Below are 21,895 nucleotides of genomic sequence, written 5' to 3' on the forward strand. Positions count from 1 at the left end.
AAAGAATTTTAATAATTTGATAATAAACTCTTAAATTAAAAATATAATTCGTGATATTATAAAAATAATATAAATTTAAATATTTATTCTTTATAATATATTATTAGAGATTTAAATTTTGATGATAAAATAAATTAAATTTAAAAAATGTTTTAACTTTCATAATATTTAATCAAATTAATCAGTAAAATAAATTAAACATCAAATTATTAAAAAAACATAATCAAACAATGTTTGAATGATATTTTTATAGTTGACACATTTGACAAGTTAAACATTTTAATTTTTGATTCACCATAAATTATTAAATTAACTATTAAAAATTATATTATATTACAAAGTGATAACATGGTCATCAACGTCAAACAAATACAAATATTTTGACTGTTTTGTGTTGAGTGGCTGCCGGCTGCCGACTGCCGGTTTACTCTTCTTGTTTCGTTTGCTAAATAAAAATCTTGCCTTTGTTTCTAAAGCCTTCAAATTTGTTTCAGTTTTCTTTTATCGATTCAAGGTACTCAGATTTCAACTCCCAAATCATAATCGTTGACGAAAATGGAAGTGTAAGTTTAAGTTCATTCGACCCAGATTTTGTTGATTTGATTTTTATCTTGTCGTTGGTTAGCATGAATCATGATAAAGGTATCTTACTTTCGATCATTCTTGTGATCGATGAATGTTGATTTACAGTGTTGCTTCTGCTCCGGGGAAGGTTTTGATGACCGGTGGGTACTTAATTTTGGAGAGGCCAAATGCTGGGATTGTTCTGAGCACAAACGCACGATTTTACGCTGTTGTGAAGCCAATTTATGAAGATGTCAAGCCTGAAAGTTGGGCATGGGTAACTTAATCCTTTTGTTTCCATTCTTTTAAAAGCTCTGAGACCTTCTATGAATGATTATCATGTTTCAATTTAATGGTAAATAAGGATATCTGACGCTGAATTGGAAAGCTAACTCATTTAATTAAAGAACATCACCAAAATTCAGAGTTTTTAAAACTTCACTGCATAAGTGTACGATATTGATCCCTTGCTCGGTGCTTGTTGGAGTGTCATGCTTTATAATTGTTGATTCCTTGCTCTAAAAACAAGATGCTTGACGGTAGTTTTCTTTCTTGCTGTAACACTTGACTCCTGTCCTCTGTATTGTCTTTCAGTCATGGACCGATGTCAAACTAACATCTCCTCAGCTTTCCAGAGAAAGCATGTACAAACTGTCTCGGAAACATTTCACACTTCAGTGTGTATCTTCAAGGCAAGTTTCATCATGTGATCGAATTTTTTTTTCTTGCACATACAGCATCGTAGATTGCATCCTTTTCATTATGGATGCCTATCTAGCATCATAGACCACATTTCTTTTCTATTATTGATGTGTATCTGGAATTATATAGTTTAAATAGTTATTTTGCGCGTCTTTTTTTTAATTCCAATAATTTTACGAAATATAAGTCAAATAGTCAATTATTATAGAAGCTAAGGATTGTTAAGTTGGTTCACTATTTTTTTTGGCATATAATTCCAGTGAATCAAGAAACCCTTTTGTAGAGAATGCAATTCAATACACTGTAGCAGCTGCACATGCAACATTTGACGAGAATAAGAAAGATGCATTAGATAAACTGTTCTTACAGGGTAATATTTAACGTTGCATTTATTTATTCTCCTTTTATGGAAACCACAACTTCAGGGATCTAAGAACGGAACTGAACTTATCATGCAGGTCTTGATATCACGATCTTAGGCTGCAATGACTTTTACTCATACAGGAATCAGGTATTTTGGTGTTTCTCTAATATTCTTTATAGAAATAAAATACATATTTTGAGATGAACATTTGCTATATAGTAACTGCTGACCTTTATGTTAGTACTGCAATATAAGCTGCTGACATGTTCCTTCACAGATCGAAGCATTTGGACTTCCATTGACACCAGAAGCATTGGCTGCTCTACCACCTTTTGCATCAATTACTTTCAATTCTGAGGAAGCATATGGAGGAAATTGTAAACCTGAAGTTGCAAAAACTGGATTGGGTTCATCTGCAGCAATGACTACAGCTGTAGTTGCTGCTTTACTCCATTACCTTGGCGTTGTTAACCTTTCCACCTCATCTGAAGATCAACACCAACAAAATAAAAATTCCACGGATCTTGATATTGTGCATATGATATCTCAAAGTGCTCACTGTATTGCCCAAGGAAAAGTTGGCAGTGGCTTCGATGTCAGTTCTGCTGTCTATGGGAGTCAGCGTTATGTTCGTTTTTCACCTGAAGTGCTTTCTGCTGCTCAGGTCTCTCTCTCTTTCTCTCTCACACGCGCACACACACACACACACACACAATCACATTCTCTAAGGTTGGGAGGCTGGAATAATGTGCAATGACGAAGATCTGAAAACATAAACTTAGCTCAATGACCAGGAAATTATTCTAAATTTGTGCAACCTTTTTTTCTCTCCTGTACAGCCTTAGATTGATATAGAGTGAGATAATTCTAGGTGTATGAGTTATCATTTAATGCTGTTGCAGTGCTGCTTGTGGTTAACCACCTTGGCTGTTTTAGTTATTTGGGTTCTTTATAAGATCTCTTGCAATGTTGCAGGCTGCAGTGAAAGGGATGCCACTAGAGGAAGTAATTCGGAACATTCTAAATGGAAAATGGGACCATGAGAGGACTGAATTCTCTTTACCACCACTAATGACACTCGTAAGCATTATGAGCTTCACTATTTTTCTACTTAGACTATAATGCTTTTTGGAGCATTAATGGTACTTCTTCTCTGTGTTTCTGCTTAATTACTTAAATATTGTCAGAAAATTAGCTCCTTTTACTTATGTACTTAATATGTCTTTTTTTCTCTCTGTATTTTGTGAAGAAAATGAATGGTGGCTTGTCCATCTTATTAATATCAATTTTATTACTAAAAATCAAGTATTCTATAGTCAAAAAGTTTGTCGGTTGTAACAGTTGCTAGGAGAACCTGGAACTGGTGGATCATCAACACCGTCAATGGTAGGTGCTGTAAAAAAATGGCAGAAGGCTGATCCTGAAAAATCCCAAGAAACATGGAGAAAGCTGGCTGAGGCTAATTCAGAACTTGAGACCCAATTCAACATGTTACGAAAATTAGCCAAAGAACATTGGGACGCCTATAAATGTGTGATTGATAGCTGCAGTAGGCTTAAACCAGAAAAGGTACTGTTTTAGACTACTACCTAACATTTAAGAACTCAACAAATAGAATTTTCTTATTAATTTATTATTGAAAATTTTGCATTTTTAGATTGTGATAATTTTGCAGACTTTTGATTTCATAGCAAAAGGACTATTTACTTTTGTCATAACCATTTTTTCAGTGTGGTCTCCCGCTCAGAAAGATACTCTAGTGCTGAAAATAATATTGCTTTACTAATAGCTAGAGATCCGTTGAATCTTATTACACCCATTATTCACAGTAGTGTCTTGCTCAGAAAGATTATCTAGTGCTTAGGACAATTGGGAGTTTAAAGACAGCTGCACTCTTCTATAAGCCACAAGATTGTTACTACTGCTTTCCTGATATAAGGTTGTTAATTATAAAACGTAGCCTAATGGATAGTTCGATCCATACCGGTGCTGTATGCATTTTCGGTTATATTTGTGTCTTTGTGGTTGGGGGGATAGCAATTGGGAAGAGCTCGACTCTATTGGCTTGATATTGTAATTCCTAGTTTCACATACAATATCCTTAGTTCCAAGTCAGCTTCTTTTCAACGTAGTGATTTCCTTCCAAGCATGTCAAGCTATAGTCATAGTTGGCGAGACCACTCAACAGTATGGTCTGCAAAGATCTACTAAGCTATAAAAGAACTGTGTACTTGTTTTTTTTGCACTGGTAGGTCAAATTTCAATTTCTTGGCTTGTATATTTGGTAGATGATTGGATCAGTAATCAAAGAAGGCCCCATTCATCATAAGCGTTCAGAAAGTTGGTGCGAATGTTTGGCTAAATTATCTAGTTTTCTCATTTTATTTTGTATTCTCTTCCCTTCCAAATGCTGACTTTTAAGATGGTCTCCAAAACGAATTGCATGGACAGTGGATGGAGGGAGTGACAGAGCCAATCAAAGAAGCAGTTGTTAAAGCATTGCTAAAGGCAAGGAATGCTATGCTCGAGATCAGAAATCAAATGCGAACGATGGGAGAGGCAGCAGGCATTCCAGTATGTTATTGTCTCTTTGATTTGATGCTTATAAATGTCCAATTTTGCGTTCTTATGTTTGCTAAAGATGTAGAAAAAATAGTAGGAGATTGAATAACTTTTTATCCTCTTTTCGTCTGATTCTATTAAGAGGTTAGTACTGTTGAAATTCTAGACCCTAAATGGACCATCTTTGTCTTTTATTTAAGGATGTTCTAAAAAAAACTTAACTGTGGCAATCAAAGGCTAATAGTTATCAAACTTTTCAAGAACTTCCATCAACGTTTATCGGCTAAGAACAGGGGTATATTCTATGATGGGTTTCAAAACGTTGAATTATCGTTTTAGCGTAGTGCATTACCTTCAAAGTCTACATCCTTTATAATGTTTTTGACATTCAACTTGCAGATAGAACCTGAACCACAGACTCAACTTCTGGATGCTACTATGGACATGGAAGGAGTATTATTGGCTGGGGTTCCCGGGGCAGGTGGATTTGATGCCGTCTTTGCTGTTACCTTGGGCGATTCTAGCGGGAACGTGATAAATGCGTGGAGTTCACACAATATCCTGGCCTTGTTAGTTAGGGAAGACCCTCGAGGTGTTTGCTTAGAAAGCGGCGATCCACGATGCCGAGATATTACTTCTGCGGTTTCTTCGGTCAATATCAAGTGAGCTTTCTGTTTCTTGTTACGTATTTGATGAGTTAGGAATGTCATTTTAATATTTGATGGAAAACATTGATTTGCCGGAGAAATTGTAATGTGTTTTTGGAGATTGATTCAATTGGGGAACATGATCAAAAGACAAAACCCTCCCCATTGGAAGAATCAACTCTTACACATTTTAAGTTCCTTAAGTGCCATAAAATAAGAAAAGAAGGTTACCCTTTACACAATTGGTTAGACTTCACTTTGCTTATTTTGCTGATAAACAATAAGATATCAACATACTTAGTAGTGGGAGAATTTCATGCTTCTCATACTCTTGAACAAAACCTGTTCATTTATTATTGTTCGAATTCAAATTTAGTAGGTACAAAATATTTACATTTAAAAATATAAAGCGGAATAAATGGATATCGATATTCGAATGAGTTATTCACTAAAAGTAAAATATGTGCGAGCGGAGTGTAAAACTAAACGAGTTTTACGTTCTTTTAAAATGAATTTGATTATCTAATCATTAAATTTTATGTTCTACTTACGACGGAAAATATTTCACATAAAATAAACAGTTAGATTTATATCGGTGTACGCAGATATTTTTCTCTATGCGCAAACATCTGAATTGAAACCATACACTAAAATTAAATAACTAAATATATTACATCTTTTGTTCCAGATATGGAAAGGGGTTGTTGAGGTTTGAAGAACCTAAAACCTAGTTAGTATCAATGAAGATTTAAATAACTCAAGTCCTTTACTATTAGATTAATTATTGGTTACCATTTGATGAAACCGATAATATATATATGTGATAAGTGAAATAAAACGTCGCAAAACATAAGAGATATGATCCTTTAACGAAGTGGGGACATGGCTGTAAACGAGTCGAGTCGAAGTCGAGTATTGCTGAGCTCGACTCGAACTCGAAAAGTTTAAAATTATACTCGATTTGAAAACTCGTGAGGTAAAAATTATCAACTCAGCTCGAACTCGAAATATAATATTTAAACTCAACTCGAACTCGAAAAGGCTCGAACTCAAAAAAAATTTCAAGAGCTCGATTGAAGCTCGAGACTCGATTTTGAGCTCGAAATCAAACTCGAATTTGAAGCTACAAAAATCTTATATTACATTTAAAAATATATTTAAAAAATTATAATTATCAATAATGTATTTTTAGCTCGTTAAAAATTTGAGTCGAGTTCGAGCTCGAGTTGGGTTGATTCGATTAGAATGTTCATCGAACTTTGATTAAGTCAATCTTAAATAACTTACGATTTGTCTCGTCTCATTTACTGTATAAGTGGGGTAGGCGAAATTGGTGGACCAAAACCAAAGTGAAGAAAGATGAGATGAGTGTTTTGGTCAACTCCTAGGCCCTGTTTGGTTCACGATATAATTTATTCCTAGGAGGAATGTTTTTTTCCTTGAGAGATATACCCACATTTGGATGGATATAATTACCAAGTGCCAGTAATAAATTAGTACCAACAGTGTTTTTCTTACCGTTCTCCCGGGAATATCTATTCCCCTGCTTCCCTTAGGTATTTAATTATTCCTATCATCGTTGTCTAAAATAGCCTTCTCTCCGTAAGCTTGCTTATGCAAAGGGAAGAAGTCTTCTTCTTCGATTTGGCGAGAGATAATTTCACTCACCAAAAGAGATATTCAACTGGAGGCGGCGGAGGTTTACCTGTAAATAACTACGATGTCGCCGGTGGCGGAAGGAACCGTGGATTTCCCGGAATGCCTCGTGGGAGGCAGATGCACAAGTGGATTTCCCGGAATGCGTCGTGGATTTCCCCGAATTCCCGGTGGCAGAAGATCACAATTCTTTGCGGCTTGGTTACGAACCTTGTCTTGCACGGCATAATCGGCGTCGTGAATTTGGAGAGCTCAGAAGCGCAAGCCATCAACCAAAACCTGATCGAAGAAACCAACCGGATCCTTGCTGAAATCCGCTCCTACTCCGACCCTACCGACCCGGATGAACCTGAGTTCAATCCTAACGTTACATACACTCTCGGACCTAAATTTAGGATTGGGATCAGCAGCGAAAGGTTTGGCTTTCTGAATTCCCTAATTTTGTTAATGGAAAAGCTCGAATGTTGCTCGTCACTGGTTCACCCCCAAAACCTTGTGATAATCCTATCGGGGACCATTATTTGTTCAAGGCGATAAAGAATATGATTGATTATTGCAGGCTTCATGGGATTGAAAATATTTATAACATGGCTCATTTAGATAATAAATTGGCCGGTTATTGGGCGGAATTGCCACTGATTATTAGGTTAATGTTTTCTCATACTGAACTCAAGTGGATTTGGTGGATGGATAGTGATGTTTTTTTTACGGATATGGTGTTTGAGATTCCATTGTCCAAGTACGATAAGCATAATTTGGCTATTCATGGCTACCCCGATTTACTGTTTGAGCAGAAGTCATGGATTGCATTGAATACAGGGAGTTTTATGTTTAGAAATTGCCGGTGGCCATTAGATTTGCTTGATGCGTGGCAGCCGATGGGGCCTAAGGGTCCAATTCGTGATGAGGCCGAGAAGGTTTTGACTGCAAATTTGAAAGGGAGGCCGACATTCGAAGTCGATGATCAGTCGACTTTGATTTACTTGTTGCTTTCGCAAAAGGATCAATGGATGGACAAAGTTTTCATTGAAAATTAATATTATTTGCATGGTTATTGGGCATGGTTGGTTGATAGGTACGAAAAGATGATGAAGAAATATCATCCGGGATTGGGAGAAGAGAGGTGGCCAGTTGTGACTCATTTCGCTGGCTGCAAGCGTTGTGGGAGTTACGGAGATTACTCTGTAGACAGGTGCCTGCACAGCATGCAAAGGGCTTTCAATTTTGCCGATAACCAGGTGCTTAAGCTTTACAGATTTAGACATAGGGGATTGTTAGGCCCCAACATTAAGAGGATCAGGGACGACACGACGTCTCCATTGGAGATTGTTGATCAGCTCGACATCCGTCATTCATTGAATGGAAAAACCGAATCAAATAGCTAGTGATTGAAACATGTATTAATCACATCATATAGGTAATGTAGTTCCTCAGGTGACAAGCCAACTTCAGTTGCCATACATTGCATCTTGGTTGGTATAATCATATTGAATTCAATGAAGAGTTATTGTGTTCATGTCTTATTCGTCGAGATGCGAAAGAGGGGTAATAACGAAGAGGGAAGCATAATTTATGCCGATAACTAGTCATTTAGAATGTTTAGTTTGTTATTATCATTTACTCTGATCGAATCATGTACATTTCTTCAAGTTCTCGAGTTCTACAACGTAGTGAGATTTAGTGTCTTTTATTAGTACCCCACTATGTTGGGATGAACAACGCATTCCTGGCTCTGGTATGCATTTGTTATATTCTTGCAATGTTCTTTTATCAGTTCATAGCTTATATATATTGAAATGGCGCCACTGTGAACTGTAATGCTAGAGCCATATAAGGTTTCAAATTTCGTTTTATTTCTCGGGTTTAGTTTCAAAAAATCGAAAGACTGCTCATTTAACTGCAAAAGTTCCTCGAATATTGATTCGAACTTGTCACTTTAGAGGTTAAGAGCCACTACCTGAGGTTTCATCTATTTGTTCATTCTGATGTATAGCAAGAACTAAATAAAAATGAATTTTATCAGATTTAAATTTCCCATATTTAAATTTTTCTCGAGTTTAAATTTTCTCAAACTCGAATCAACACTTACTAACTCTTGGGTTCAAGGTTGCTTTGCCGGCTGTAGTTATATTTAAATAAAAATGAATTAACATTAGCGTAAATTAGTTTTATATGCTTGTATATTTGATATTTGCATTCAGCAAATCTGACATAATCACTCTTATAAAGTTTAAATCATTCAATAATGATCATATCAATCAAGGAAAGTATTACTATTTTTCTAAACATATATTGAATGATGAATTATTTTCACTTATTAGTTGAAGATGCTTAAATTAATCAAAACTCGAAATACATGATTTACGTAAAAAATAAAAATAAAAAGAATATCTGCTATATTTATCTTCGATAAATTACAATTGCATAAATTTACAACAGTGAAAATCATTGATTTTGTTTATTTCTTTCTTTTGGTACAAAACTATGAATGTGTGAGATCAATTTATGCCTATGAGTTAGACTATAACATAAACAAGGACAATTTATAAAATATACATTCCAGTAATTTTTTATTCTTTTAATAAAATACTATAATCTTATATTCATGCCAAACAAACCAAACACAGTAATATAACATTTCCAGTAATGTGTTAGGTAATGTTATATTCCGATAATCTTATTCCCAAAAATAATTTTACATTCGTGAACCAAACGCATCCTAATGACTTACTTTCCTTACATGCATTATCAATTAATTATTGAAATTGAATAGACGATTTAACTAGAGCAAGATTGCGTATGTCTCACACTTCCTAAAAAGAGCGTAACACAACAGCCTGCGGAGAAACAGTAGTACTGCTATATATTAGTCGTGCGGTTCGACCATCATTTCGTCACACGCGCTAACAACCTGAGCGTGATGATCACCCATCGCGCGAGCACTCACCGATTAAGGAAAATTTTAACCAATAAATTATCCAGAAAATTTATTTTAAGAAATATTATTAAAAGTACCTTATTAGAAAATTATTTTAAGAAATACTATTAAAATTACCTTATTAGAAAATAAAAAAAAACTAATTTACCCAACTTTAAACAAAAGCTCACTCATAATAATCCTACGGAACAAGAAAGGAAAATGGACCCCCCTCTCTATTGTAGTTTTCACCGTATCATTATCATCATTCTCTCACACTAATTGTTTGATTTTTCCATTTGGGATTTCTTTCTTCTTTTTCAGTTCTTCACAGCAGAAAAAAGAAAACTTGAAGTAATTCGAAGAAGCTCAGAAAGTAAAGAACTTTATGTAGTTTTCTTCTTCTACTACTCAAGTTTCGTTCTCATAGATTTTTGAAGCCATCCTTCATCAGCCTCTCTGAGATTTACTTTCAATTTTGTCTTTTTCTTACAGGTATCTTTTCTTTCTTTGACTTTCCTGTTTTTCTTTTCATCTTTGCCTTCATCTCCCGTCACTTTAGAAAGTGGCAAGATTAGCTCAAAAAAGGGAATTTTAACATATCCCTTTTGTTTTCGATCCCTTTCTCTGTGTTGCATAATATGTTTTAATCAGTCTGGGTTTTTTTTTCCGGCTCTTGGGGTTTTTTTTTCTTTCTTTCTTGTTTTTTCTTGTACATTATAAATTTGTTTGACAGACTTAGATATTTCAACTTTGGAATGGGATGTGAGTGCGTTTTGCAGTGTATCTAAGCTTCATCAGCCAACATATGGCTGCTAACATTTTTGACCGTTGACTGATTCATTTTTGGTTTTTATTTTTCCGTTTTAGCTGAAAAGTCTTGCTAGACCTCCTATATTGAATTATTTGTTTTCAGCTTGAAATGTCCATTGTTTTGACTAGAACTAAATTCCATCTTTTTTTTAAAAGTTATAAAGCTTTTATGTTTTAACTTGAATCTCTCTTAGTATTTGACTTTTATATACAATATTTGGATCTTATATGAGTTCAGGATATTATAGGGTTAAAGTCTTTTCTTGGACCTAAAAGGTAGATTTTCCTTTATTTTATTTTGTCTCACTGCCAATTGTTCAAGTTATTTCAATTCTTATAAAAAAGAGTGTTTCCGCTATATTTGGGCATATTTTATTTGCCATACTCGATTGAACAATTGGTCTAAATTTTATTTCTTTTAATTTGGGTTAAATGATTGATCTTTCCAGTATGTCCTTTCAAACTTGAAGACTTTCTCATGGGGTGACAACTTGTATGTTGAGGTATGGCTGCCTTGTGAATTGTGATTATATCTGGTTTCATTGCAAGGAAGTATCGCCAAGGGCCGAGGAATTCACTGTTCTGGTGATTGCTTTCCAGTTAATTTTGAGGTGATTCTAGTTTTGCAAGTTATCTATTCTGAAAAAAGCTGCAAGGATATCAAAGCTCATATGTCATAAATGGACTTTTAACAGTTTGATTGATATGGGTGGCTCTTGAGAAGTTGTAATTTGAGACTCAGATACGGTACATAGCTCTGTGTATTATAATGGAAAAGATGGAGCAAAAGGAAAGTGAGAGTTGGAAAGAATTGGTCAGGAAAATGCTCCCACCAGGTGCATCTCTCCCTGAAGATTCAAAGGAGCTTGATTACTCTATAGCTATGGAGTATAAGGGCCCTCCGGTTTCTTATGAGCTACCTAGAGTTGAGCCTCTTGACGTCAATTCACATGCCATCTCTACTGCAGAATCACTATCAGAGTCCCAAAGGTCAGTTGCAGATACTGGCCGTCAAGTTATTGAACCAATCCCCTTGCCAGTATCTTATATTGCTGGTGTCACAAGCCCGCCTACACAGAGTCCAAGAGTTTCAGCAAGCTCCGAGTCAGTAGTATCTGTCTTGCAAAACCCTGATTTTTCTTCAGCTTCTCCTTCTGCTTCTCCTGGTTCAGTTCGCAATCCTCCGAGACAAGTTGTTAATGAAGCAAGGAGAGTGCCAGTCGTCACATTTACTACTGTTGAAAGGTCAGAGAAGAAAGATGTTGATATGGATAAGCCGGTTTTCACTGAATTTGTTGGTGTATCAAAAGAAAAGAAGAAGAAAAGAATTTGTTACCGTTGCGGTAAGAGGAAATGGGAAACAAAGGAATCTTGCCTTGTTTGTGATGCTAAGTATTGCAGCAGTTGTGTGCTTAGGGCGATGGGATCAATGCCTGAAGGAAGGAAATGTGTGACATGCATTGGCCAGCCCATTGATGAATCAAAGCGGTCAAGACTAGGAAAACATTCTAGGCTCTTGTCACGGTTACTTAGTCCTTTGGAGGTAAAGCAGATTATGAAAGCGGAGAAAGAATGTGCTGCTAATCAGCTCCGGCCAGAGCAGTTAATTGTGAATGGATATCCATTGAAGCCAGAAGAGATGGAAGAATTACTTGGATGCCCTTTACCTCCGAGGAAGTTGAAGCCTGGTAGATATTGGTATGACAAGGAATCCGGTCTCTGGGGAAAGGTAAGTTCATACTTGTGATATGTGCTATTTATGTTTCACATGACTTTTCCTAATTGAACAAGAAGGGAAAACATCTACAGTGTGGGATTTGATTTTATCACGACTTCATATTGAATTGACAGGAAGGAGAAAAACCAGATCGGATAATTAGTTCAAACTTAAATTTCACGGGGAAGCTTAATCCTGACGCAAGCAATGGTAATACTGAAGTCTATATCAATGGCCGGGAAATTACGAAACTTGAATTGAGGGTGCTAAAGGTAGCATATAATAGTTATACATTAACTGTTATTTGTTGTTCTTTATCATGGTGTTCTTTTCTGTTTGAGTTCCTGCTTTAGGATTCTCAATCTCAGACTTCATTTGATACCAAATTTTCTCACCTTTTCTGTACTTCACATGGAGACATCTGTTTTGGGATTAATGGTTTGGGCATATGTGAAATCTGGATATTCAGCAATTTTACTCTGGGTTTGACTGCATGCTTTGTAAGATTGTCTTCAAGTCTTTGCTTCAAGAGCAGCAGTTGTTCACTTTTAGGTCCATTGTGTCCTAAGCATGCTTTCAGCACAGAACTTAGTCTGTTTATACCTTGCTGGTTACTTGCCTAGTCTTGGCATTGAACAAGCAGATGTTTGAGATTAATGTAAAATTGGTGCTTCTTGTACCAAATGACGTTAGAAGTTGCAATATACCGTTGATTTTCAGACTTTATGATAAGATATGCCGTATGTTAGGATGTAAACATGTCAAGGTTTTAAGAAAAAGTTGTTTGAGCTTTAGAATATTCTCTCTGTTACATAATTTTAGGTCTTTGTGATGTATGCCATATAATGTTAGGCTATAGACATCTACTTAGAATGTAACATGTCAAGGTTTTAAGTAAAAGTTGTTTGAGCTTTAAAATATTCTGTGTTACATAATTTTAGGTCTTTATGATGTATGCCATATATTGTTAGGTTATAGACATGTACTTAGAATGTAACATGTCAAGGTTTTAAGTAAAAGTTGTTTGAGCTTTAGCATCATATTCTCTATTATACACACACAGAGATTGTAATTTTCCCATTTTAATTGTACCGTCTAGTCTACCACTATTCCAATATCATACTTAACTTCCCTTGTCGGTTCTTTTTCATTACTGGTTAAAAGTAACAGATTCCTCTTAATAAATTCTTTATTAATTAACATCTCTTTATTATACCGTCTCTTTATGTCATTTTGATATACTTTTAGTCTCCACAACTGATTAAAATGTGAATGGGAATATAATATTATATTTAATGTATACCTTGATATTCTTTAACCAATCATTGATGTATCCATTTGATGCTTTCAGTTGGCAAATGTACAGTGTCCACGTGACACACACTTTTGGGTTTATGATGATGGTCGTTATGAGGAAGAAGGTCAAAATAACATTAGAGGAAACATCTGGGAGAAGGTATATTAAAGTACCAACGACCTCAATAGCTTCATGGGTATTCTAGATGTGATGTGATTTGGATTTGTTTTTTCTATGCAGGCATCCACTCGTTTTATCTGTACCTTGTTCTCTTTGCCTGTGCTTCATGGTCAACCTCAAGGAGCAAGAGAGGAGGCTAGCAATTATTCTACTGTCCCAAATTACCTAGAGCAGAAAAGGACCCAAAAACTTCTTCTACTGGGACTTCGAGGCTCTGGAACAAGCACCATTTTCAAGCAGGTTTTGCCTTTTCCATGTTGCTTTATTTTCTCTTGCTATCATGTTGCGTGTTGCCCTGCCACGTGCATGGACATAGTTGCATAATTGCATTGAAGATGATACCTAAATCACGCCATAAATTTATTGCCTAGATGGAAGTTGGCAGAATATCTTGCATGAACATGAAGAATGTCTGTTTCTTTGCGTATAGATCAACAGTGCTTTCACTGGCGTGGGCTGCATTTCCATTTCCTTCATGCTTTCTTGGTCTAGTAGTAGTTGTCTTATGATGTATGAATGATTAAGATGTGGGGCAATTCCCTTAGTCTCAACTTGAGACTCTCAAGTGATAAAATTCAGTTATTAGAATGCCATTTTCTAATGCTCAGCATTCATATTGAACAGGCAAAATTTTTGTATGGGAATGGGTTTTCTACAGAGGAACTGCAGGATCTCAAGTTGATGATTCAGAGCAATATGTACAGATACCTGAGCATATTACTGGACGGAAGAGAGCGGTTCGAGGAGGAAGCTATGTCTTGTATAAGAGAACTAGGTCCTGATGACGAGAACATTAAAGCAGGTAACATTTCTCTACATCAAATGCTTTTCTGATTTTAACCATAGTTTTGAGCTTTAAAGTAGCACCTTTTACTTCCTAGTATACTTGTTTTATAACCTATATATCTCTTCCATATGCATATTACATTTTTTGTTTCTTGATTGGCTGAAAGGGGAGCGAAAAAAGTGTATCTAGCAGTTGTTTTCTGCTAGTGTTTTATATAGTTTTGTTACATGATGATGCTTATAGGTCTCTCACAGCTGGCCAAAAGCAAAAAAAATTGTTTAACAGCGTCGCAACTCTTCCAGCATCTAAACTAAGTTATAATATTATTTCAGGAGGGGAGGTTGACTCTGGTGAAACTGACCAGTGTGTATATTCGATTAACCCAAGGCTAAAGCATTTTTCTGATTGGCTTCTGGACATCATAGCCACGGGAGATTTGGATGCTTTTTTCCCTGCAGCAACACGTGAGTATGCTCCATTAGTTGAGGAGCTGTGGAAAGATCCTGCTATACAGCAAACGTATAAAAGAAAAGATGAGCTTCACTTTCTTCCAGAAGTCGCAGAGTACTTCTTAAGCAGGGTGTGCCATCTTATTTTCTGTTGAGCTTATTGCCTGTATTATACGTTTGATTCCCTTGCGATATCTTGACCTATGCGATATACTTTTGATTCCTTCAGGCTGTTGAGGTGTCAAGCAACGAGTATGAACCTTCTGATCGTGATATCCTTTATGCTGAAGGGATTACCCAAGGGAATGGTTTGGCTTTGATAGAGTTTTCACTTGACGATCGTAGTCCAATGTCCGAAACCTACACAGACAATTTGGAAGCTCCATCCCTGCCCCTGACCAAGTAATTGTTCCTACCTTTTTGTTAGTTATTGTCATTTGTCAATGGTGTGCATGTTACGGATTGTCATGTTGGGTCTTCTTTGCATATATGGCTAATTTGTCATGTTTTTACTTTACAGGTTTCAACTTATAAGGGTAAATGCGAAGGGGATGAATGAGGGGTGCAAGTGGGTGGAAATGTTTGAAGACGTACGTTCGGTAGTCTTCTGCGTGTCCCTTAGTGATTATGATCAGATATTGATAACACCAGAGAGTAGTGGCAGTGGGACGCTACTTCAGAATAAGATGTTGCAAGCAAAGGAGCTATTTGGAACAATGATAAGGCACCCTTGTTTTAAGGACACCCCATTTGTGTTGATACTAAATAAGTATGATTTGTTCGAGGAGAAAGTCAACCGGGTGCCATTAAGCACGTGTGAGTGGTTCAATGATTTCAGTTCAGTTAGGCCTCTCCATAACCATCACTCCCTGGCTCAACAGGCGTACTTTTACGTCGCGATGAAGTTCAAGGATCTGTATGCTTCACTTACCGGACAGAAACTCTTTGTATGGCAAGCTAGGGCAAGGGACCATCGGGTAACGATCGACGAAGCATTTAAATACATAAGGGAGGTTCTCAAGTGGGAAGACGAGAAAGACGACAACTACTATGGGGGAGAAGATTCATTTTACAGCACAGATGTTAGCTCCTCACCATTTGTGAGGCAAGATTGAGGTTGCTTTTGGAATTTACTTGTATTCTTCCAGTATGAAGAAGAATGTAGAGGCGTTCTGTGATTGCCTTGTTGCTTAAACAAATGAGGATTAGGTGTTTTAATAGACATTCTCTTTATAGAAAAATCAGTTTCGAAATTGATTCTTCTTCATGCCTGATTCATCACTGCTTACCCAGACTAAGGTTGCACAGAAGTCGGATTTCAATCCGATCCGGATCGGTTTTTATCCGATCCGGATCGGTTTTTATCCGATCCGGTTTTTTCCCATAGAAAAAAAACCGGTTTATAAAATAACCGGTTCGGTTTTTAACCGGTTTGGAGGGCCGGATATCTTAACCGGTATAACCGGTTTCGGTTTTAAAAAAACCGGTTTTTTTAAAAAACCGGTTATAAAAAACCGATTTTAATATTATTAAAATTACATCGTCATCAATTGCAACAAAGTTTACGATAATTTGTTGAAAATATTTTGATATTTCGATATAACAAATTAAGTTAAATGAATTTTAAGATTTTTCAAATGATTTTCTAAGTATATTCGATATAATTATTCGAATATTAAAACATTACTCCAAATATTTCAAAAATCATTTTTAATCCTTACTTAAGTGTAAAATTAAGTTTTAATCTTAAAACAATTTCAAAATAATCTTTCAAAGTATTTCGAACCATTTCAAAGCCAAAAATTTCAGATTGCTCAGAGGGAACCGATTCCCCCCAAGGGGGTATCGATTCCCCTCTGAATGGTTTGACTCCGAGATTTCCAGAATGCTCGGAGGGAACCGATTCCCCCATTGGGGGAACCGATTCCCCCATTCAACGGTCGAAATATTTGAATTTTACACTTAGGGAACCGATTCCCTATGAGAGGGTACCGATTCCCCCACGCTCCAAGCATTTTTATTAAATGTTTTCACACTTAAACTGCTATATTATCTTCATTAATTATCCCTAACGTTCAGAAGTGATTCAAGGTGTATTTAAGCAAGCTTAGAAGCCATTGATCAAAGACAAGAAACATCAAGCAACTAGAATCAAGAGAGAATCAAAGAGAAAGCATCAAACCTCAAGTTTGAGCATTTCAAGCCTATTTTCATTCAATATTCATTTTACTTTCAAGAACACGTATTGTGCTCAATTGTATTCATCTTTGAGTGTTCTTTTCTTTGTTCTAGAATTGTGCAAACAATCTACCTTGTGAAGATTTCCTTGTAAGTTTGCAAATTTGTATTGTTCTCTTTGGGAGAGAGTTTTCTCAAGAATTTGGGGTATAATTCTTGAGGGTTTGTAAGGTTATTCTTTGTCTTCAAAAGAAAGACAAATTAGTGAATTTGTGAAAAATCCTTAGTGTGGATAGCTAAGGTAGTGGACGTAGACTTTACTTGAGAAAGTTGAACCACTCTAAATCGCTGTGCAAATCTTTTCAATTTTCTGCAAAAGCTTCCACCGAAATTTTAATTGTCAATTCACCCCCTCTTGGCCGATTCCGTCGATCGATTAACTCAACATAATTGAAATACTTAAATACTTCCAAGTTTGATAAATTCAAATACTTAAAAACTTTCAAGTTCGATAAATTCAAATACTTAAAAACTTCAAGTTCGATAATTGAAACAAAGTTTACGATAATTGAAATAAAGTTTAAAAATAAACTACATTGCCATCTCTTCTTCATCATCTTCGCCTTCTTCGTTTGGAGGGGATATTCCAAGTTCGACTTCTTCAATGTGTAAGTTTTCTTCCAAATCGGCATCAATTGCATCTTCTAGGGTGGTGATATGTTGCTTACGAGCCGCTCCATCCAAATAATCCTTTAAACAAATGCATACTTCCACCGACTCGGGACTTAGTCTTGATCTCCGTTGCGATATAACCCTGCCACTAACAGAAAAAGCGGATTCCGAAGCTACCGTAGAAGCTTGGACGGTTAGTAAATCACGGCCATGGCGGCTAGAATCGGAAATTGTGCTTCCTTTTCTTTCCACCAAGCCAAAATATCCAAACTTTCAAACTCTTCAAATGTCATTTTTGATAGAAAATCGCATGACATATAATTTCCCAACTCGCTACTTGGGGTGGTAGTACGTGATCGTTTGGATTGGGAATTTACAAGAGTGTTAAAAAGATTCAAATTTATGTTACTTGGACGTCTACTAGATGATTCCGCATTCATTCTCATTTGATCGTGTATTACACTACTTGATCCGTATTTAGTTAAATAAATTGCAAACATGTCTCGAAAATATTTGTTAAAATAATTTATTTGGCTTTGGACAAAGTTGGGTTCATCATCGGTTAGATTAAAAGCAAACGCAATTTGTTCAATTAGTGTTTCAACCCCGCCAACATTTAACGTTGGGTTTAAAGCGGCGGCACGAGTAAAAATGGGGGAATCTCCTTAAAATATTTTAAAAGTTTTTCCTTCATTGCAGAGTCAATTTCTTGAAAAACTTCGGTTTCAAATTCAAAGTCATTTAGTCGGGTAGCCAACAAAAATATTTGATTAAGAACCAACGGGCTAGTAGGGTAATAAACACCAGATAAAAAAGTTGTTGCATTTTTAAAAAACCCCAAGCAAATCGGTTATTTTGACTATAGTTTCCCAACTCGAATCCGGATAAATGTTTGGCACATGACCCCTCTCGAAAAGCCGATCGTGAAATGTTTGCAATTTTCCCTTTGCCTTAAGGTAGTATGCATCATCATCCAAGTTGAGTTCCAACGAGTTGAACAATCCAAATTAGGACCCAAAGCTTTTTTTATTAACGGACTTACAAAATTGTTTATAATCATTTAGTCTTTTGTTGTTGTTACAAAGAACCGATTTTATCATTGTTTTAAATTCTAATCTAATCGGCTTAATAACCTCCAAACCGGCTTGCACGGATAAATTAATTATGTGTGCAACGCAACGGGTATGAAAAAACGCACCGTCTAAAATCGGTGAAAGTAATATTTTCAATCTTGGAACCGCGTTTGTATTATTCGATGCATTATCAAAGGATATAGAAAAAAACTTTATTTTCTAATTTATAAAGACAAATTACCCTTTTTAAAAGTGTAAATAAATTAGCACCGGTATGCGGCTCACCGAATAATTCAAACGCGATTGTTCTTTTCATCATTTGCCAATTATCTTGATCTAACCAATGTGACGTAACGGCTAAAAAAGAATTTCCGGTATTATGAGGAGAACTCCAAACGTCACATGTAAGCGACACACCATAACGGTGTTCTTGGAATCCTAAAATCATTTTTTCTCTCGCCGTACGCCACATTTTTATAGCATCTCTTCTAAGGGTAGTACGACTTACTTGAGTATAACGTGGTTGCATTAGTTGTTGAATTGTTGTCGTGAAATCTTCATCATCAAAGTGGTCGAACGGCAATGCTTTTGTAATCACGAACTTTGTAAACACTTCTCGTAATTTTTCGTTGTCGTAAACAAAAACACCACCTTGCGGTGTAAGATTCGATTGACTAGGATCCGATCTTGAGCGAAGTGCCTTGCATGATTTTGTTAAATGGTTCTTCAACGTTGTCCTTCCGATGCAAGAAACTTTAGACAAAGTTTACAACGCGTCCTCCTCGAGCCATTTGACATCTCACATAAATCGTAGTGATCCCAAATATCTTTGTTTCGAGTGTGTTCGATCACTCTCACGACTTCAAGGTTTCCCCCGACGGAAGATTCAGCCGTGTTACTCATGATGAACAAAAAATTACAAAAATAAGATTTGAGAGATGTTTAGGTGTTGTGTAATAAGATTTGAGAAAGTTGTAATCAACCAAATACATCCCCAACCTATTTATACATGTTTAGGGTGGTAAAATAGTAATTTTTTTAAAGAAAAAACGGTCACAAAACCCCCCCAACGGCTATATTAACGGCTAGTTTTTTAAACCCAGACCGGTTTTTTTTCGGATAAAAACCGGTTTTTTTCAAACCGGTTTTTTATCCGGTAAAAAAATAGGTCTAGGTTTTTTCTCCAAACCGGTTAAAATAACCGGTTTAAAAAAATCCGATCCAGTAAAAAAAACCGATTTTTCCCAAATCCGGTTTCGGATATTTTTTTCGCAAAATTGGATATTCGGATTTTTTGTGCACCCCTACCCAGACTCCGTTATTGTGTCGTTTGAGAGGTATAATACACAAGTAATGTTCCCAAAATCATTTAAAGGCTTTTGAGGGCTAATATAGAACGAGGGTCATAGTTTAGGGATACATTTGAAAATTTTAAAAGTTTAGGGATTAATTTAATATGAAAACCATAGTTTATAGATGAGATCATAATATTCAAAATTGTAAAGATTAATTTAAAATAAAAGACATAATTTGAGATGTGTAATGTGAATAATTCTTTTTAATGAATCCAAACACGTAAAATAAAATCATATGTAGTTAGGGTACGTTTAGTTCACGAAATGTAAGATTACCAGTGAAAATAGGATTATCGGCGAGAATAAGATTACTGGGAATGTTGTATTTTGTGTTTGGTTCGTTTAGCAGGAACGTAATTTTACTTGGTTAAATAAATAAAATATTATTGAAATCATATTTTACCAAATTGTCCTTATTATATATTTATTTTTTAACAAGTTGAATTCTACTATAATATTACTATAATTAATTTATATATTTTCTTTAAAAATTTTAAATTCATAAATTTATATAGTTTTTTTTACAAAATTGAAAAAATAAAAAGGTTTAATGAAATGGTAAAATTTTATTTTAAACCCTGAACTTCATATAAAATTCTAATTATAGATTTTTTTGGTAAATCTAAAATAGTTTAAGGATAAATTTATAATTTAACCTTCGTAGAATTTTTATTATTCAACGACAGAAGAAGGATATTTTTGAAAAACAATTTAAGGGCATGATGCAATCCAACCTAGCATTTGTTAGAAGACCAGGTTGTACCTTTGATTCGTTTGAGCATTTTAGTCCAAAACTCCGGTAATCAAACATTACCTAAGGGAAGGGAGGTAATCACATTCCCGATAATATACCCAAAAATACCATTGTTGGAAATAAAAGATTTTCGGGGACTATGATTACTGACCAACTAAACGGGAGAATGACATTTCATTTCTCCGGTAATCTCATATTACCTTAATCAAACACCCTTAAGGATTTGGATAGATTATTTTATTCATTAAAATAACAAGAATGGTATCACAAGTAGTATTTTAGTACTAAATTAAGCCACGTGGCCGTTTTTTAGGCGTTGCACCGCATAACTCCCCAACTAGACTGAAGTTCCAAGAAACAAAGCATAAAGGGGCAGAAATCATTCGTCTGGCAAAGCTTGTAGGAAGAAGAACAAAAAGTGCAAAAACGACCCAGTCAGTCTCATTGCGGATAAAAGCTACGTTGATATTTTGTAAATTCCTTACTTGATAGACATAACTAAGTTTGTTCTTTGTCAAGAATCACGGCCAAGTATTACAAGCTTTTCATCCACATCTTGAGAAACATGTGTTGAGTTCTTATCGAATCTAATGCCTGATGGGTATCTATTGTTAGGGATTCATGCCATCTTGTAAATGGTTTTTGTTTTCTTGAATCCTTCTAATGTTAAAAGCTATAAAATATTCATATGGCTATTGGGTGTTATAATAAAATTTAATCTCGTAACCGTTTGAGCTATATTTTGTGGATTGATTCTCCGTTTATTTTATGACGTCAAGTTGGTGCTTGAAATATTATGTCGTCCAAGCAATGTTTGAAAAAACAACGGTGCCAGTGGACATCATTGAAATATGAGTTTATCATATTTTAGTCAGTAAGTTAACATCAAACTCGAATGATCATCAAATTTTTAACGAAAAATGATGAATTTAGAACATATGAATAATTGAATGATAATTTTGTAACTTTTAACAAGCATAAACTCAATTGAATAATATTATAAAATTAAAAATAATTATTTTATAACTTTTAATAATAAAATAACTAAACCATCAATGTGTTATAACAGCGACAACTTATAACGTAAATGTTAAAGCAAAGATGTTGAGGGAAACGAGTGACGAAAGGTGAAATAGCTAAGCACTTAAACCTTTTGTAAGTGTTACGAAAGAATTTTTATATTTGTGTAAAGAGTTTGGTACTGGAAA

The 21,895-nt window shown here is 35.4% G+C and overlaps 2 protein-coding genes and 1 pseudogene across 3 annotated transcripts; all 3 read left to right on the top strand.

Annotated features, from left to right (window-relative positions):
* Positions 1-402: 402 nt before the first annotated feature.
* On the top strand, positions 403-5,074 carry LOC120187189 (phosphomevalonate kinase, peroxisomal-like). 2 transcript variants are annotated; one of them, XM_039190974.1, is made up of 10 exons: positions 403-563; positions 691-841; positions 1,159-1,256; positions 1,527-1,636; positions 1,725-1,777; positions 1,908-2,294; positions 2,606-2,710; positions 2,972-3,199; positions 4,082-4,204; positions 4,592-4,858. In XM_039190974.1, exons 1-10 carry the CDS (start codon positions 556-558, stop codon positions 4,856-4,858), a joined length of 1,530 nt encoding a protein of 509 aa, XP_039046905.1. In that variant the 5' UTR covers positions 403-555. The 2 variants fall into 2 exon arrangements, with proteins under 2 accessions (XP_039046905.1, XP_039046904.1); XM_039190973.1 differs by lacking the exon at positions 403-563 and having other exon boundaries at positions 677-841; positions 4,592-5,074.
* Positions 5,075-6,453: 1,379 nt separating this feature from the next.
* LOC120187137 lies at positions 6,454-14,388 on the top strand (annotated as a pseudogene).
* LOC120187188 (extra-large guanine nucleotide-binding protein 3-like) lies at positions 9,723-15,908 on the top strand. The gene is made up of 9 exons (XM_039190971.1): positions 9,723-9,907; positions 10,675-11,954; positions 12,077-12,214; positions 13,294-13,398; positions 13,480-13,659; positions 14,044-14,221; positions 14,539-14,786; positions 14,885-15,057; positions 15,176-15,908. Exons 2-9 carry the CDS (start codon positions 10,995-10,997, stop codon positions 15,768-15,770), a joined length of 2,577 nt encoding a protein of 858 aa, XP_039046902.1. The 5' UTR covers positions 9,723-9,907; positions 10,675-10,994; the 3' UTR covers positions 15,771-15,908.
* The last annotated feature ends 5,987 nt before the right edge of the window (positions 15,909-21,895 follow it).

This window comes from Hibiscus syriacus, unplaced genomic scaffold, assembly GCF_006381635.1.
Source record: "Hibiscus syriacus cultivar Baekdansim isolate YM2019G1 unplaced genomic scaffold, ASM638163v2 tig00113722_pilon, whole genome shotgun sequence".
NCBI classification, from domain to species: Eukaryota; Viridiplantae; Streptophyta; class Magnoliopsida; order Malvales; family Malvaceae; genus Hibiscus; species Hibiscus syriacus.